The 19,192-nt window shown below is 46.6% G+C and overlaps 1 protein-coding gene across 1 annotated transcript in view; it reads left to right on the forward strand.

Annotated features, from left to right (window-relative positions):
* Positions 1-10,034: 10,034 nt before the first annotated feature.
* Positions 10,035-19,192, forward strand: part of BCO1 (beta-carotene oxygenase 1) — a 59,441-nt gene continuing 50,283 nt past the window's right edge. Inside the window, exon 1 of the mRNA XM_003820890.5 lies at positions 10,035-12,718. Within this exon, the coding sequence (XP_003820938.3) occupies positions 12,655-12,718 (64 nt within the window). The 5' untranslated portion in view covers positions 10,035-12,654. The remainder of the gene's footprint in view (positions 12,719-19,192) is intronic.

Below are 19,192 nucleotides of genomic sequence, written 5' to 3' on the forward strand. Positions count from 1 at the left end.
CCTGGAGAATCACGAAAGCCACTGGTCTAACCCTCTCCAAGTCTAAAGGCCCAGGAACCAGGAGCTCTGATGTCCAAAGGCAGGAGAAACGGATATCCCAGCTCATTTTTTCTTCTACTCAGGTCCTCCATGATGCCCATCCACACTGGGGAGGGGGGGTGTGCCTTTCTCAGTACACTGATCCAAATGCCAGTCTTTTATGGAAACAACCTCACAGACACATCCAGACATACTGTTTTACCAGCTCTTTGGGGAATCCCTTAGCCCAGTCAAGTTGACACGTAAAATTAACCATCACAACCTCCCAAATAAATTTCTTGTGCTTGAATCCTACTTCTGGGGGAACCCAAGCCTAGACAGACATATTCCCAGGATGAGGGCACCTGGACCACAGGGGTGAATATCTTCATGATTCTTGTTGCAGACTCAATGCCCTATTTAAACCAAATTAATTATCTTTCCGTTGCTCATGTGACCGATCCCACCTGAAGACTAAGACTGGCAGATCAAATCCCAGGACGTACCCTCGCACAGCCAAGTGGGGTCCTGGGGTCCTGACTGCTTCCCTGATGGCTTCAATTCTGTACTTGGAGACCATCTTTGAGCAACTGATAACAACCTCAGTCTTTGGAATGATGAGCTCTTGATTATTTATTGATTTATTATTTATTGATTTATTTATTGTAGAGATGGGGTCTCACACTGACACCCAAGCTGGAGGGCAATGTCATGATCACAGCATACCACAGCCTCAAACTCCTGGATTCAATTGACCCACCCGCCTCAGCCTCCTGAGTAGCTGGGACTATAGGTATGTGCCACCAAGCCAAGCTAATTTTAAAAAAATTATTTTTTAGAGACGGGAGTCTCTGACTCAGCTTCCCAAGTAGCTGGTACTATAGGTGCACACCACCACGCCTGGCTAATTTTTGCATTTTTTATAGAGGTGGGGTTTTCACCATGTTGGCCAAAACTCCTGGCCTCAAGTGATCCATCCACTTCTGCCTCCCAAAGTGCTGGGATTACAGGTATGAGCCACCACGCCTGGCCCCAGCTAATTTTTTTTTTTTTTTTGAGACGGAGTCTCACTCTGTCGCCCAGGCTGGAGTGAAGTGGCGAGATCTCGGCTCACTGAAAGCTCCTCCTCCCAGGTTCACGCCATTCTCCTGCCTCAACCTCCCCAGTTGCTGGGAACTACAGGTGCCCGCCACCACACCTTGCTAATTTTTTGTAGTTTTAGTAGAGACGGGGTTTCACCGTGTTAGCCAGGATGGTCTTGATCTTCTGACCTCATGATCCACCTGCCTCGGCCTCCCAAAGTGCTGGGATTACAGGCATGAGCCACTGCGCCCGGCCAGCCCCAGCGAATTTTTTTTTTTTAAGTTTTTGTAGAGATGGGGGTCTTGGTATGTTGCCCAGGCTGATCTTGAACTCCTGGGCTCAAGCAATCCTCTTGCCTCAGCCTCACAGAATGCTGGGATTAGAGCCATGAGTCACTGCACCCAGCCTTGATAGTTATTTTTTAAATTGAATTTTTGTCAAGCATCCTTGATTGAACCCTAATTACATAGATGGTGGAAATTTGGTTTTCCAGCTCAGGCATCAGGATAACTTATTTTTTATGCATTTATTTATCAGCAATGCCTTCTGTATTTCAATCTTATCAATTCTTCCTTCTACGCATGGGATATTAGTGCTATATAAATTGTAGCACTTATAATTGTTACTTGCCTTCTTATCTTCCTTGTTAGACTTTGAACTCATTTAGGTCAGGAGATAACGATTCTGCAGTTTTCTGTCTCCAATACTCCACATGACACTAGTCTTAACTGCTCTGTAGAATGTTGTAGAATTAATGAATCTTCTTAAATATTGATGACAAAATTTATGGTCTTTTGTTCAGTAGCAAAGGTTTTTTGTTTTGTTTTGTTTGTTTGTTTGTTTGTTTTGAGATGGAGTTTTGCTCCTGTCACCCAGGCTGGAGTGCAATGGCAAGATCTTGGCTCACTGCAACCTCTGCCTCCTGGGTTCAAGCAATTATCCTGCCTCAGCCTCCCAAGTAGCTGGGATTACAGGGGCCCGCCACCATGCCCAGCTAATTTTTGTATTTTTAGTAGATACAGGGTTTCACCATGTTCTCCAGGCTGCTCTTGAACTCCTGACCTCAGGTGATCTGCCTGTCTCGCCCTCCCAAAGTGCTGGGATTACAGGCGTGAGCCACTGCACCCAGTGAAGTTTTTCCTCCAGAAGCCTCAGGGACGCTGTCTGGTTACCTGTGCTGTTCTCCCTTTGTGGGGACAGCAGGTGCCACCTTTGAGGGGACTTTGGCTGTCACTATGGACTCTGCTATCTAAGATTTCAAAGATCTCTTTGTTATCTGGTCAACTTATCACTCTGGCTAATTAGAGGCACCATTTAGAAGCAAACTTAATTGGAAAATCGCAAAGTAATTTAAATATGATAATATTATCTCCAAAAGGTTAATATTAACTAATTTTAGCTAATCATTTTGTAATCAGAGATATAGAAGTGCAAAATAAGGCTGTTGTGTTTTTAATAGCATGAGAAGTTTCTGAACTCGCTTTTATTTCTTAACCTCCTGAGTGTTCTATAGGCTCCACCCGTCCTGTGAGACAAGTGGCCTCAGGGAAGGAGCGACACCTCTTCCCTGCCCCTTCCCAAAATCACTCAAGGAAGAGGATCCCATGGTCAAATCTCCCACCTCCATCACATATTGCATGATCTCTGACCTCAACAAGGTTCTGCTGCTTTGTCTATAAGATGGGGATAATAATAGTTCCTGCCAAACAGTGCCTGTGCAAGGATTAGAAGATTCGATGGGTGCAAAATGCAGAGAAGGGGGCACACTCTATGTGAACTCCCTTCCTTCTCCAGCCCCGAAGTTCACATTCTTCCTCTCCCCAAAAGGAGGAGGTGAAGGCATTCTACTTCCTCTGAGAGTATCTTAGAGCCTCCCAAGGGCTGACTGTGTGTGATTCTACTCCCAGCCTTCCACCCTCCCAGTGCAAACCCAATTCTGCTATCTCTGGATTGCTACAGAAGCAGCACTGTCAACTTGTGCAAACATGTGTGCCTTGTGAGGAATCCAGGAGATCTCCAAGCCGACACCAATGCCAGGAGGGGCCTGCTGGTAAAGGCCTTCATGCAATGCGGACGTCCTTGCTCTGTGTTTCTTCCCAAGGCCTGTGTGCAATGCAGACTTTCTCCCTCTATGCTCTAATTTTCTTCCTGGTTTCCTCTCAGCAACTCGCACCTCCACTCCCACAATCTGTTGGAAATTTTCCTGTTCCCTCCGTTCCTCTCTCTTCTGCTCACCTTTCTTGCTTTTCTCCTGCCACAGCCCTACACAACGCACACCTCTCCCTCCCACAATCCAGAGCAATTTGTGTAGCGGCCACCCCATGTAATATATTGAATCTGGGCACAAGCAGGTCCTACTAGTAGGAACGCTCTTCTTGTCTTCTCCACATGGCCAATGCCTAGCAATCCTTCAGGTCTTGGAGCAAACATTAGTCTTTCTGTGATGTCCGCTCTCCACTGCGCTCCTCCAGCCTTGTACGATGTCCCATGCCTTCCTCTGTTGCCAAGCATGCTGTGTTCCATATTTATGGAACAGATGAATGAATGGATACATGGACTAATTTACATTTTTACCATTGTCAGCCACGGACTTCCCTGACATTGCACCCTCTCAACTGGCTTTCCATCCAGCCATAACTGCCTTGGCCTCCCTTGGTCGCCTATAAATGCCATCTTAGCAGTTCTGCTAACTCAGCACTGTCAATAGATCTTTCTGTGATCATGGAAATGTTCTGTGACTGTACTGTCCAGCATAACAGCCACCAACCACACAGGGCCACAGAGCCCTTGAAATGTGGCTACTGTGAATGAGGAGCTCACTTTTTCATTTAACTTCGTTGCAATTAACGTATATTTAAATGTAAATAGCCGAGTGTGCTTAGCGGCTACTGTGTTGAACAGCACAGCTAAGCTGTCACATGAATAGCTTCATTGAACATCTTCTCCTAGGATGCTATTGCCTGCAGTATAAAGGCCATATTCTTACAAAAGCTGCACAGTGCAATCCTTAATCCATTTACCAGCCCCAGGTAGTGGAGATAAGCATGGCTGCAAGTACAGATTCTAGAGCCAAGCCCAGCTCTGGGATACTGAGCAAGTTTCTTAGCTTCTCTGTGCCTCACTTTCCTTATCTTTAAAATGGGGCAAAACCACCTAAACTCAGGATTATTGTGAGGAGGATATGGATTCGTATGTGTAAAAGGGTTAGAAGAGGGTCTGGCATATACAAAGCTCTCAATAAATGGCCAATGGTCCTCCTGCCTGGAGAGTTCACCCTCTCCTCCTTCCCCATCCAAATACTTCCCGCTCTCAAGGGCTCAGCTGTGCACCCCCTCCTCCAGGAAGCCTTCTTTCCTAATCCTCCACAGCATCACCAAGCTTTCCTTCCTCAGAACCCCTATGATAGTTCCTATCTGTGTCTCTTGTAGAACAGCTATTCTAGGCAACTAATTATTACTTACTGTGTATGTACCTGGCTTCACAGCCAGGCTAAAAGAGACTTAAATCCCAACGTTCCTGTGTATTGGTGTCTATTTTTCAACTGCATGCAAGTAACTCAAAATTAGTATGTTTGATTATTATATTGGCTGGCCGTTTCAGTTTTTCTGTCTTTCCCAAGAAAAGAAAGGGGGAAAGAATGCTCTGAGTGCCTACTGTATTTTAAGCACTGTGACATACACAGTTTTACACTGTTTAATTTAAACTTTGTAGCCAGTCAATGAGGCAGATGTTATAATTTCCATTTCAGAGATCAGGAAACTGAGGGTCTGAGACTTAAGTACGTGGTTCAGACGTTTAGTTTGTAAGCGGAAGAACTGAAACCCAAATGCAAATGAGTCTGTCGGGGTAGCTAGTTTCCAAAGATGGCCCCAAAGGGACCATATAGCCCAGACCCTATAGTCACAACCTTGAATGGTCCCTCCTCACGGAATTTTTGCTGGCCCTGTGATTGGCTCTAGCCAATAAAGGCAGTGGAAGCTAAACTGTCTCAATTCTGGTGTAGCCTTAAAAGGTATTGGCAACTTCTGCTTCCTCTCTCTTGTGTCACTTACCTTTGGGAGACCTTTGATGCTATGTATTGTAAAAAGTTTGGCTAGTGTGCTGGTAAGATCTCACAGAGAGAAAGCGAGGCCAAGGCCCAGCCCCTCTAACATCCTAGTCAACCTAGTCACTTCCAGCAACCATGTAAGGAATGCTGAGCAATGAAAGCAGAAGAACTGCCCAGCTGAGCCCATGCAATCTGCAGAACTTAGAGAGCGTATGAATGATTGTTGTTTTAAGCCACTACATTTTGGAGTGGGATGTTACACAGCAATAAATAACCAAAACTCTTACATAAGATGTGCCATTTCTCTCTACATTGCCATTGCCCCTGTTCTCTTATGCACTGGCCAGATTTCAGTCCCGTTTTAAGGCAGTGAATGCATTACACAAATTGTCTGTGAAACACTCACCTTTGCTCTCCTAGTTCTTCCCCAGCCGGCCCCTCTGAAAGGTGTGAAGTATTACAGTTTTGTGGGGAAGAACATGTACTGATCGGCTGTTGACCTACATCAAGTTACTCCACATCGCTGAGACTATAAAATTAAGATTGCTACTGACATCCTTGCAAGGATGTGGAGGGATTAAAAGAAAGACTGCTGCTAGAACACTTAGCCCAGTAACCAGCACGTGCAAGCATTCAGATCAGAGGCTGGAGGAGAGCAGGCCAGGAGACAGCTTCTACTGGAACCAACCCCTCATCCCATTCTCCCCACATTAGTGAAAACAATAGAACACAAGGGTCAGGCCTCCATGGGTTCAGAGCAATGCCAGAGCTTTTGAGGGGAAGAGCAGCTGCTGCTTCATGTCGATGGGTTTTCAACATGAAGGCAGTCCTGCAAACCACCGTGAGACACCTTCCCCTTTGGGAAATATATGTCCAGCCTCAGCCTCCAAACAAAAAGAACATCATGAGGGCCAAAAAAGGCAGATATTGGGTCTCATTAATCACCTCTATTCCCTCAGAGGTTGGCGTGTATTAGGTGTCAGGTCCAAAAAGGCACAGATTTGTTTTGTTCACTGCTACATTTCCAGCACACAGTAGGTGCTCAATCAATATGTGTTGAATGGGCCAGGCTCGGTGGCTCATGCCTGTAATCTCAACACTTTGGGAGGCCAAGGCAGGTGGATCGCTTGAGCTCACGAGTTTGGGACCACTTGCCCAATTGCCTGGGCAATATGGCAAAACATCATTTCCACAAAATACAAAAAAATTAGCCTAGAGTGGTGGCACAGGCCTATCGTCCCAGCTACTCAAGAGGCTGAGGTGGGAGGATCACTTGAACATAGGAGGCTGAGGCTGCAGTGAGCTGAGACTGCACCATTGCACTCCAGCCTGGGTGACAAAGTGAGACCCTGTCTCAAAAAAAAAAAAAAAAAAAAAAAAAAAAAAGGTGTTGAATGCACTGCCTGCAGCGGACACTGTCAGTTGCCTATCCTAGGCCATTCCCTCCTTTTTCCTTGATAATGGAATTCTGACAAGATCCAGGTGGCAATGATGCCACTCCAGGGGTGACTGGGAGGAAATTAAATTAAAGTTTGTCTGAGGAAATTAAAGCGCTCCTGTTCCTCTTTGTCGAGGATTGGTTAGGGGTGGTCATGTGACACAGTTCTATTCAGCCAATGAGGCACAAGAGAAAATCTGCTCAGAGGATTCTGGGAAAGATTTCCCTCCAGCATAAAATGAGAGGTCTACAAAGAAAACACCTCTTCTGTCTCTGCCTTATCTTCCTGCTTTTGCACATTTCTATGTGAGGCCATGATTTCCCAGGCAATGGCAATCATTCATAACCAGAACTGAACAAGCCAACAATGAGAAGACAACCTTCTGAGGCTAGAAGTGTGGAAACCCTTGCCAGGCGAGCTTCCGCGTCAGCGAGCGTGCCACCTCTCGATGGCTTGATGTCTGCAATAAATGCACATCTTTGGAGTTTCAGCAGATGTTCTGTTACCTGCAGCAGAAGTGTCTTCCCTTACACATTGTGACTTAATGATATTGTTACGGGCTGAATTGTGTTCTGTAAAATTCATACACTGAAGCCCTAACACCCCATACGGCAGAATGTGACTGTATTTGGAGATAGGGTCATTAAAAAGGTGATTAAATTAAAATGAGGCCATTAGGTTGGCCCCTGATCCAATATAACTGGTCTCATTACAAGAAGAGGAAATCTGATTGGGCACAGTGGCTTGTGCCTGCAGTCCTAGCTACTCAGGAGGCTGAGGCAGGAGGATGGCTTGAGCCCAGGTGTTTGAGACTGTAGTGAGCTATGATTGCACCACTGCACTCCAGTCTGGGCAACAGAGTGAGACCATGTCTCTTAAATAAATAAATAAAATTTAAAAATGAAAGAAGAGGAAATTCAGACACACCAAGAGACACCAAGGATGTGCGCACAGAGAAAGATGATATGAAGACACAGCAAGAAATCACACCTGCTACCTTCATCTCCCAAACAACCTGATACCTTGTTTTTTTTGTTTGTTTGTTTGGTTTTTTGTTTGTTTGGTTTCGCTTTTTTGAGACGGAGTCTTACTCTGTTGCCCAGGCTGGAGTGCAGGGGTGCAATCATAGCTCACTGCAGTGTCAAACACACCTGGCTGGAGTGGTGGGATCTCAGCTGACTGCAACCTCTGCCTTGCCACTTCAAGCAATTCTCCTGCCTCAGCCTCCCCAGTAGCTGAGATTACTGGCATGTGCCACGATGCCTGGCTAATTTTGTATGTTTAGTAAAGACGGGGTTTCACGATGTTGGCCAGGCTGGTCCTGAACTCCTGACCTGGGGCAATCCGCTCATCTAGGCCTCCCAAAGTGCTGGGATTACAGGCATGAGCCACCGTGCCCAGCCAAAACCTGATACCTTGATCTCAGACTCCTAGCCCCTAGAACTGTGAGAAAAAAAATTCTGTTGTTTAAGCCACCCAGTCTGTGGCATTTGTTATGGCAGCCCTAGCAAACTTACACAGATATCTATTGTTATGCTTAATTTATTACCACCATTAGTTTTTTTTGTGGGGGTTTTTTTGTATGTGGTGTTTGTTTGTTTTGAGATAGGGTCTCTGTCGTCCAGGCTGAAGTGAAGTGGTGCAAACATGGCTCACTGCAGCCTCAAACTCCCTGAGCTCAGGCGATCCTCCCACTTCAGCCTCCCAAGTAGCTGGGACCACAGGTGTTTGCCACCACCACCACTGCCAGCTAATTTTTCTATTTTTCATAGAGGCAAGGTCTCGCTGTGTTGCCCAGGCTGGTCTCAGACTTCTGACCTCAAGTGTTCCATCAGCCTCAGCCTCATCCTCCCAAAGTGCTGGGATTACAGGTGTGAGCCACCGTGCCCGGACTCCATTTGTATTTTAAAAAACCTTTATCTTACTATCTAACTGTCCCTTGGGTGCAGTTGGGACCTGGATAAGAGAGCTTGCCCTTTCTCTGATATAAGAATGCAGTGACACCAACCCAAGACCCAAGACTGGTCCTCTCAGGGCCCATCCACCCATTACTTCATTCAGTAAAAATCCAGCAGACACCCATCATGCGTTGGAGCTGTGTAGAATTGTCAGAGTAAGTACTTTGAAGTCGGGCTGCCTGGCTGTGCCTCCTAATTTGAGCTGCTCCTCACTTTGAGACCGAGGGCAAGCAAGTTATCTTCCCTGTACTCTCTGACCTTGAGAATGGTGGTAGGAACACACATCTCATAGGACTGTGTAAGGCCAGGGTGAGCCAGTGCAGGTAAACTGCTCAGTTGCTTTTCTGAATATGCAAAGATTGACAAGAAGGGAGAGCACAGTCATGTTTTGACTCATATATATATATATATATATATATATAATTATTATTATTTTTTTTTGAGACAGATTCTTGCTCTGTTGCCCAGGCTGGAGTGCAGTGGTAGAATCTCAGCTCACTGCAACCTTCACCTGCCAGGTTCAAGCAATTCTCCTGCCTCAGCCTCCCAAGAAGCTGGGATTACAGGTGCACACCACTATACCAGGCTAATTTTTGTATTTTTAGTAGAGACGGGGTTTTACCATATTTGCCAGGCTGGTCTCGAACTCCTGACCTCAAGTGATCTGCCCGCCTCGGCCTCCCAAAGTGCTGGGATTACAGGCTTGAGCCACCGCACCTGGCATGTTTTCACTCATATGGTTTTGTTGTAACCCTTCCAACAAGCCCTGTGACACAGATACTGCCACCCCCATTTTGCCGAGTGAAGTGAGGTTCAGAGAAGTCACGTGACAAAAGCTGCAGAGTTGCTGAATCTTAGAGCTGAGGTCCAAACCCAGGTCTTCTGACCTCTAAGCCCTGAGCTCTTTCTTGCACCCTGGTGGTGTCGTTTTTTTCCCAGAGCCCTTAGAGTATGCCAGACATTCCCATGTAATCCTCACAAGAACGCAGCTTCCACATGCTAGGAATAAAGAACTCTGACATGGATACACGTGTTTAGACCACACAGTGGGATAAACTGGCAAGTTATTGGAGGTCTTACTGGAAAGGTGGTTCAAAGGGAAATGCCCTCTAAGAGAATGGGAGGAAAAGGTAAAGGCATTGTTTGGTAACTGTCTGAGACCAGGTGCTTTTGCTAGACCCTATACAATAGGCTTGAGGTGCTAATATCATTATGCCTCACTTTATAGTTGAAAAAAAGGAGGCTCAAAGAGGGTAGAATGGCCCAGACACACAGAAAATGAACGAGCTGGCCAGGCGCGATGGCTCACGCCTCTAACCCCAGCACTTTGGGAGGCCCAGGCGGGTGGATCACTTGAGGTCAGGGGTTTCAGAGCAGCCCGGCCAATACGGTGAAACCCCATCTCTACTAAAAATACAAAAATTAGCTGGGGATGGTGGCGGGCACCTGTAATCCCAGCTGCTTGGGAGGATAAGGCAGAAGAATCGCTTGAACCCGGAAGGCGGAGACTGCAGTGAGCCAAGATCACGCCACTGCACTCCAGCCTGGGTGACAGAACGAGACTCCATCTCAAAAAATATAAAAGGATGAGCTGTAATTTTTTTTTTTTTCTGAGTTGGAGTCTCACTCTGTCACCCACGCTTGAGTACAGTGGCACCATCTTGGCTCACTGCAACCTCCACCACCTGGTTTCAAGTGATTCTCCTGCCTCAGCCTCTTGAGTAGCTGGGATTACAGGTGCCCATCACCATGCCCAGCTAATTTTTGTATTGTATTTTTAGTAGAAACGAGGTTTCACCATGTTGGCCAGGTTGGTCTTGAACTCCTGACCTCAGGTGATCTGCCTGCCTTGGCCTCCCAAAGTGATGGGATTATAAGCATGAGCCACCATGCCCAGCCAATCAGCTATAATTTGAATTTAGTTTCAACTCAGGCATGTAGCATCTTTCCTCTGGGTCAGGTCTTCTCAACTCCTGCTGCACACATGTAGGTACTTTTTATTATTTTTTTTATTATTATTATTATTTTGAGACGGAGTCTTGCTCTGTCGCCCAGGCTAGAGTGCAGTGGCGCGATCTCGGCTCACTGCAAGCTCTGCCTCCTGGGTTCACGCCTTTCTCCTGCCTCAGGCTCCCGAGTAGCTGGGACTACAGGCACCTGCCACCACGCCCGGCTAATTTTTTGTATTTTTAGTAGAGACGGGGTTTCACGGTGTTAGCCAGGATGGTCTTGATCTCCTGACCTCATGATCCGCCCGCCTCTGCCTCCCTATGTTTTATTTTTGAGATAAGGGCTTGCTTTGTTGCCCAGGCTGGAGTCCAGTGCTGCTATCACAGTTCACTGCAGCCTCAACCTCCCAGACTCAAGTGATCCTCCCACCTCAGCCTCCCAAGTAGTTGGGACTACAGGCACGCACCACCATGCCCAGCTAATTTTTTTTGGTAGAGACGGAGCCTCAATATGTTGCCTAGGCTGGTCTTAATTCCTGGGCTCAAGTGATCCTCCCGCCTTGGCCTCCGAAAGTGCTAGGATTACAGGTGTGAGCCACTACACCCGGCCAACATTAAAAAAAAAAAACTGATGGCTGAGATCCACCTTCAGAGATTCTGCGTCAGTGGGTCTGGAGTGAGGCCCAGCACTGGTACATTTAGTACTGCCAACCAGGTGATTCCAATGTGTGCCAGGGCGGAAGCATAGCCAGACCACACAGCTGTCAGGAATGAACGGCCCAAGGTGCTGGCATGTGCTCTCAGCCCAGACCGGACCATCATTATTCTCAGCTGGGTTGCATAAAGGCCAGTGCCACTGCCTTTTCTTACTCTACCCACAGAGCAAATGACTGGTTCTTTCTTTAAGCAAAATACGTTAAGATGAGTTCATTAACTTCAATCAGTGCATATAGCAACTTGAATACGAATTTCAGGCAATGGCAACACACGAAGATACACGAATAATAGGGAAGCTCAGATCAAATTCAGGCATTGTTTTGCCCTCTTGATAGGCCAGGAAGTTGAAGTTTCTTTTTTACTATTCTGTTTACTTATTTATTTTTTGAGACAGAGTCTCACTCTGTGGCCGAGGCTGGAGTGCAGTGGTGCCATCTCAGCTTACTGCAATGTCTGCCTCACGGGTTCAAGCGATTTTCCTGCCTCAGCCTCCTTAGCATCTGGGATTGCAGGCGTCTTCCACCACGCCTGGATAATTTTTGTATTTTTAGTAGAGACAGGATTTCGCCGTGTTGGCCAGGCTGGTCTCGAACTCCTGACCTCAAGTGATCCGCCAACCGTGGCATCCCCAAGTGCTGAGATTACAGGCATGAGCCACCACTCCTGACGCGTCTTTTTTACTATTCTTTATAGTTTCTGAGAAAAACCTTTGGTTCCCGTTTGTTATTTTTTAAATGGGTACGTGAAACATTTTATGTCTCCTTCTTCCAAAAAGAAAATAATGAATTAAGTGGCTCTTTATGTATGATTATTAGAGGGGAGCATCGGGGCCTTTACTAAAAACAAAACAAAATGTAAAACCTTTCCCGTCTCTGCTGAAGGGGTTCCCTGCTGTGCAGCAGACATTCAATGATCACAGAGCTTAGCTCAAGTTTCTCCTAATTCCCAGCACCTCTGATTCCCAGCATCTCTTCTTGTTCTGATCATAAACATCTCCAGCTCTTGGATTACGTCGGGCAACATAACAGGAGGCACTGAATTCTCTCTGCTTATTTAGAACCTAGCCTGAAGCAAGCTTTTTTTTTTTTTTTGGTTAAGTCAAAAGTGAAACTGGAGAGGGAAAGCTGAGGGAACAATAAGAGGATTAAAGATTAGCTATGACACATGGCTTGGAAATTAACCTTTAACCAAACATCTTATAAATAACGCCAGCGCAGCTTCCCTTGTGAATGTAAAGAGATCCAGGGCTCTCGGAGAGGGACAAGTCAGAGTCAGCCAAAAAGGAAAAAGCAAAGGCAGAAACGGCATCAGGAGAGACAGAGATGTGAAGGAGGGAAGGAGCAGGAGAGCAGGAAGGAAACGCAGGAGGAGGGAGCATCTCCTGTGAACAGAAAGGAGCATCTGTTTGCTGTTAAAATCAGTCTCCCTCGGCACCCTGAGCGATGGATATAATATTTGGCAGGAATAGGAAAGAACAGCAGGAGCCTGTGAGGGCCAAAGTGACAGGTGAGCATTCTGATAAACACTGGGCTCTTTCTTCTATTTATTTTATTTTATTTTTTTCTGAGGCGGAGTCTCGCTCTGTCGCCCAGGCTGGAGTCCAGTGGCTTGATCTCGGCCCACTGCAACCTCTGCCTCCTGGGTTCAAACGATCCTCCCACCACAGCCTCCCGAGTAGCTGAGGTTACAGGCACCACCACCAAGTCCGGCTAATCTGTGTATTTTTAGTAGAGATGGGGTTTCAGCATGTTGGCCAGGCTGGTCTCGAACTCCTAGCCTCAAGTGATCCACCCACCTCGGCCTCCGAAAGTGCTAGGATTATAGGGGTGAGCCACTGCACCTGGCTTCTTCCTTGTGTTTAGATGGACACTATTTTTTCCTGATTATATAAGTAATACTAATTGTAAATTACTTTTGGAAAGTCTGGAAAACAGCACAGAGAGGGCACACATTTTCTGTGAAAATCTAGGTGTTCTTTTACACATTATAACTCCGTTTGCAAAGGGAGGAGAGTCAGTCTCACTGTTCCCAGGAAAAAAGCACTGGAATGCCCCAGTGGGTACATAGACAATGGGATTAATCTGCAAACTGCTGCCTGTTTCAGATGCATGATGTATTTGTGCAAATGTATGCATTCTAAATTAGTTTCAAAATGCTTAGAGGGGCGTGCATGAGCTCCCACGCGTGCACATCCACCACGCACACTTGCAGGGGATTGCAGACTCTGATGTGATTTTCTCTCAGGAACTCACAGGTGTGAGCGCCTGCAGAGCCTATAGTAATAGGACCTTCTATCCTTTAAAGGCCCTGTGTCTCGCTTAATCTTTTATATCTCTTGCTTTTTCCTCCTCTTTTGAGTTGCCACTTTCCTGGTACCATCTGGACTCTAAAGGGCAGTTCCTGGTTCTGGACTCCCGGGTCCCCAGAGTGGTGCTCGCTCAGTTTTAAGAACAGCTGAGTCAGCTCAGGTCTGCAGGCATTTTCATCTGCTAGATGGACTGGAATTGTTCATAAGGAGAGGACAACTGTGAGTGATTTTCGTGAGAACATCAGATTGAAGCTTTTCAACTGAGCAATTGCCTTGGGAGTCTTTTGAAACAAAAAAAAATAGCTTTTATGTATATTTTTTCCTGGTTACAAAGGTAAGGCACAATCTATAGCTATCAATCTGTATATATATATATAGCTGTATGTATATTAAATTATATATAAATTAATTAGGAGTGCAAATGAGAACATGGAAGGAAATAAAATCAGCTGTATTTCGAAATCTCTTAACCACTATTAATATTTGGGTCTATTTCCTTTAACTTTTAAAAACATAGGTAGATCAATTGATAGATAACTTTACTATATTTGTAAACAGTTTTTCAAAAAGCAAATGTATACTATTACATTTTTATTTTTTTCTCAATTTCACTGTTCATCTGTACATTTTTTATTTTTTAAAAAGACACCCCAAGGCCAGGCACGGTGGCTCACGCCTGTGGTCCCAGCACTTTGGGAGGCCAAGGAGGGTGGATCACTTGAAGCCAGGAGTTTGAGACCAGCCTGGCTAACATGGCGAAATCCCTCTCTACTAAAAATACACAAATTAGCCAGGCATGGTGGCATGCACCTGTAGTCCCAGCTACTCAGGAAGATGAGGTAGTAGAATTGCTTGAACCCCGGAGGCAGAGGTTGCAGTGAGCTGAGATCGTGCCACTGCACTCTGGCCTTGGCAAGAGTGAGACCCTGTCTCAAAAATAAATAAATAAATAAAAAACAGGCACCCCAGCCTGGCCAACCTGGTATGGTGAAACACTGTCTTTATTATTTGGTTGGTGCAAAAATAATCACGGTTTTTGCCGTTGCTTTCAATGCATTTTATTTTATTTTATTTTATTTATTTATTTTTTTGAGATGGAGTTTCACTCTTGTTGTCCAGGCTGGAGTGCCATGGCGCGATCTCGGCTCACCACAACCTCCGCCTCCTGGGTTCAAGTGATTCTCCTGCCTCAGCCTCCCAAATAGCTGGAATTACAGGCATGCACCACCACACCCGGCTAATTTTGTATTTTTAGCAGAAACAGGGTATCTCCATGTTGGTCAGGCTGGTCGCGAACTCCCAACCTCAGTTGATCCGCCCGTGTTGGCCTCCCAGAGTGCTGGGATTATAGGCGTGAACCACCGTGCCCGGCCTGAAATTTTATTTTAAATAAAAATACAAAAATTAGCCAGGCGTGGTGGTGCATAGCTATAAGCCCAGCTCCTCAGGAGACTGGGCATGAGAATCGCTTGAACCCAGGAGGCAGAGGTTGTAGTGAGCCAACATCGCACCACTGCACTCCAGCCTGGGCAACAGAGTGAGACTCTGTCTCCAAAAGAAAACAAAAAGGCACCTATGATACCTACCTTTTCGTGCCCTGGAATATTTTGTACCCTTTACACCTCATGTTTAATGACTGCATGAAATCCTTGGAAATGTTAGAAAACATGAATTCTAGAACACGAGAGGCTGAATGAGCCCCAAAGATCAGCAGCGGTTCTCAAAGGGGTGGCCCCGGACCTGCAGCATAAGCATCACCTGGGTGCTGGGTAGAAATAAACATCCTTGGGCCCTACCCAGACCCACGGGGTCAGACACTTGGGGGGTGGAGCTCAGCAAGCTGTGTGTTCACAAGCCCTCAGGCGATTCCAAAGGTGAGAACCATTCCTCTACATCAAGCCTCCCTATTGACAGATGGGAAACTGAGGCAGAGGGGCAGTGACTTGCCAAAGCCAGGCAGCCTGCAGAGAACAGGCCTCCTGACTCTCCGTCCAGGCCTGGGTTGAGCCTAATCAGTTGGTGACATCCATGGGCAGACAGCTAACTAAAAACCGTGCCTGGGTTGACACGTCCATGCAGGGAGCACATGCAAAGGTTTTGGCTTTGTAACTGGCTGTGCCGACACACGTGTGTTCTGAGACCTCTTTGGCAACTTAAGCATTTCCTGCCTCAGTGTTCTTTTCTGTTTGATGAATGTAGCCTGGCACCTCCCACATAGGGTTGCTGCAACGATTAAGTGGTTTAATCCACCTAGAACACAGTGGCTGGTGTATGAATGCATATAAGTGTTCTTGTCCTATCTAGGGATTTAATTATATTCTCAGATGCCTCTCTCCCTGCTCTTTCTCAAGCCTGCCCCCTCTCCTGTGCCCTGGGTGCCTGTGCCTGGCGCCACGATTATGTAGGTGCCCAAGGCAAGAGACTTGGCTTTTTTTTTTTTTTTTTTGAGGCGGAGTTTCACTCTTTCGCCCAGGCTAGAGTGCAATGGCGCAATCTTCGGCTCACTGCAATCTCCTCCTCCTAGGTTCAAGCGATTTTCCTGCCTCAGCCTCCCGAATAGCTGGGATTACAGGCACCCACCACCACACTCAACTAATTTTTGTATTTTAAGTAGTGATGAGATTTCACCATGTTGGCCAGGCTAGTCTCAAACTTCTGACCTCGAGTGATCCACCCGCCTTTGCCTCCCCTAGTGCTGGGATAACAGGCCTGAGCCACCACGCTGGCCTCGGCTGTCATTTTTCAGTGCTCCACTGCACATCCCCCCGTATTTAGTCAAATAGAGGCCCATCAGTTCTGTGTCTTCCATCTAGCTTTGTTCATCCATTTCTCTCCGTCCCTGTGGAATCCCCAGGTCCTCTCTCTGGTCTTCCTGCCTCTATCAGGGAATTTCCCAGTCCACACTCCACACCGTGGGTGGAGACAACCTTCGAAGCTCCAAGATCCTATTCCATTTATATCAGCGGTCCCCGACCCTCGAGCCATGGACCAGTACCAGTCTGTAGCCTGTTAGGAACCGGGCCGCACGGCATTACTGCCCGAGTTCTGCCTCCTCTCAGATCGGTGGCATTAGATTCTCATATGAGTGCAAACCCTACTGTGAGCGTGAACCCTGTCGTGAACTGCACATATGAGGGATCTAGGTTGTGTGTTCCTTATAGGAATTGACCCCTCAACCCCACCATCCATGGAAAAATTATCTTCCACAAAACCAGTCCCTGGTGCCAAAAAGTTTGGGGACCACTGATCTATATGGAATCCAGAACAGGCAAATCCATAGGAAAGTAGATGGGTGCCTGCCAGGGGCTGGGGGTAAGGGGAGAAGAGGGAGTGACAGCTAATGCATAAGGGAGATGTCTTTTTGGAGTGATGAAATGTTCTGGAATTAGGTGATGGTTGCACAACCTTGTGAATACACTGGAACCCCCTGAACTGTACACTTTGATGAGTTTCATCTCAAATTTTTTTAAATTGCAGAAAATATCTGGTCCTGTCCTTCCCTATTATAACCATCAAAGGTGCCCCATTCTTCTGAGGGTTAGATCAGGACCCTTAGTGTGATCCTGTTGACCTTTGTCCCCTGGCCCCTGTTATTTCTGCAGTTTCATTGCTTACAATTTTCTTGCTTGAAAATGACGGTCCAGTCTTACTGAACAGCTTGCCTGTCTCCTGGTCTTGATCATTCATACATTCATTCATTCATTCATTTATGAGACGGAGTCTTGCTCTGTCACCCAGGCTGGAGTGCAGTGGCGTGATCTCAGCTCACTGAAACCTCCCCCTTCCAGGTTTAAGCAATTCTCCTGCCTCAGCCTCCAGAGTGGTTGGGATTACAGGCACCCGTCATCACACCTGGCTAATTTTTGTATTTTTGGTGGAGGCGGGGTTTCACCATGTTGGCCAGGCTTGTCTCGAGCTCCTGACCTCAAGCGATCTGCCTGCCTCGCCTCCCAAAGTGCTGGGATTCAGGTATGCCTCACCATGCCCAGCCTCCTGGTTTTGATCTTCTTGTTTTGGGTTCCTCCAGAGGCAAGAATTCAAGGCTAAGTGGTTTGTTTGGCACGTGATCCCAAGAAACATCAGGAGGAACTCAGGGAAAAAGAGAGAAGGAAATCAATAAATGGGGCATTGTCGAGCCATTGGCTGCTGAGGCCATTGGAGCTAAATCCCCTGGGCATGATGTAAAACATGCCTCTCGTGATCCCAACGGAGGGCAAGGCAATGGCGGGATTTGTCCCCCAATTCTGCATCCATCACTGGGTGAGAGCAGCTTCCAGGGGCATTACCTATCCGAGGTGCTTCCTGCTCTTCCTGCATGTAGGCAAAACCTGCCCCACCCGCAGTCAGAACCAAGCACTCAGGCAGGGAGCTGCAGGCATTTGCAGAAAGCAGCCTGTAGGAAGAGACGAACGCTGAGGGGACTTGGGTGGAGGCACCAACAGCATTTTCTGCAGCACCCTGCCTCTAGAGCAGGGCTGTCCCCTAGAAAGAGAACCTATGCCACACGTGCACTTTTAAATTTTCTGGTAGAAACACTGAAAAAAGTCAAAAGAAGCAGGTGAAATTATTTCAATGGTATATTTTATTTAACACAACAAATCCAAGATATTATCAGTTCAACATGAAATCAATATTTTAAAAATTGCTAATGAGATGGTTCACTTTTGTTCATACTAAGTCTTTGAAATCTGGTGTATATTCCATTTTTATAAAACATGTCATTTCAGACCAACCACATTTCAAGTGCTGATAGCTACCATATTGGACAGTACAGCTCTAGAATGTTCTTTCCTTTTGCCTTTGTGAGTCGAATACCTACTCTCCCTCAAGACTTAGCCAGGTTGCCTCCTCCAGGAAGCTGACCACACCCTCCTGCTCTCAGCCCACCCGAGGGCTGTTCTGTTTCACCAAGAACCTTTTTCTACCTCTGTAGCGTTGCCCCTATCTTTTTTTTTTTTTTTTTTTTTTTTTTTTAATTTTTTGAGACAAGGTCTTGCTCTGTTGCCCAGGCTGGAGTGGAGTGGTGTGATCACTGCAGCCTGGAGCTCCCAGGCTCAAGTGATCCTCCCACCTCAACCTCCCAAGCAGCTGGGACTACAGGCATATGCCACCACAATGAGCTATGTTTTTCTTTGGGTTTTTTTGACACAGAGTTTCGCTCTTGTTGCCCAGGCTTTAGTGCAGTGGTACAATCTCGGCTCGCTGCAACCTCTGCCTCCTGGGTTCAAGTGATTCTCCTGCCTCAGCCTCCCGAGTAGCTGGGATTACAGGCGCTCACTACGACACCCAGCTAATTTTTTGTATTTTTAGTAAAGGTGGGATTTCATCATGTTGGCCAGGCTGGTCTTGAACTCCTGACCTCAGGTGATCCACCCACCTAGGCTTCCCAAAGTGCTGGGATTACAGGTGTGAGCCAACACACAACCAGCATTGCCTTGACCACAGTGGATCTTGGGTGTCTGTTTATTCATCTGTCTCTTAATGGTCAGGGGGCAATGTGAGGACAGGGACAGTGTCTCCATCTTGGTACCCTTAGTGCTAGCCAACTGCCCAAAACATTATACACTTTCTGGAAATGACTGTAGAATAAACAAACAGATGCAAGGAGTGGTACTGGGACTACAAGTCTCAAATTCCTTTCCGTGACCATTTCTTCCAGCATTTTGGTTTGC

This window comes from Pan paniscus, chromosome 18 (assembly GCF_029289425.2).
Source record: "Pan paniscus chromosome 18, NHGRI_mPanPan1-v2.0_pri, whole genome shotgun sequence".
In the NCBI taxonomy this organism is placed as follows: domain Eukaryota; kingdom Metazoa; phylum Chordata; class Mammalia; order Primates; family Hominidae; genus Pan; species Pan paniscus.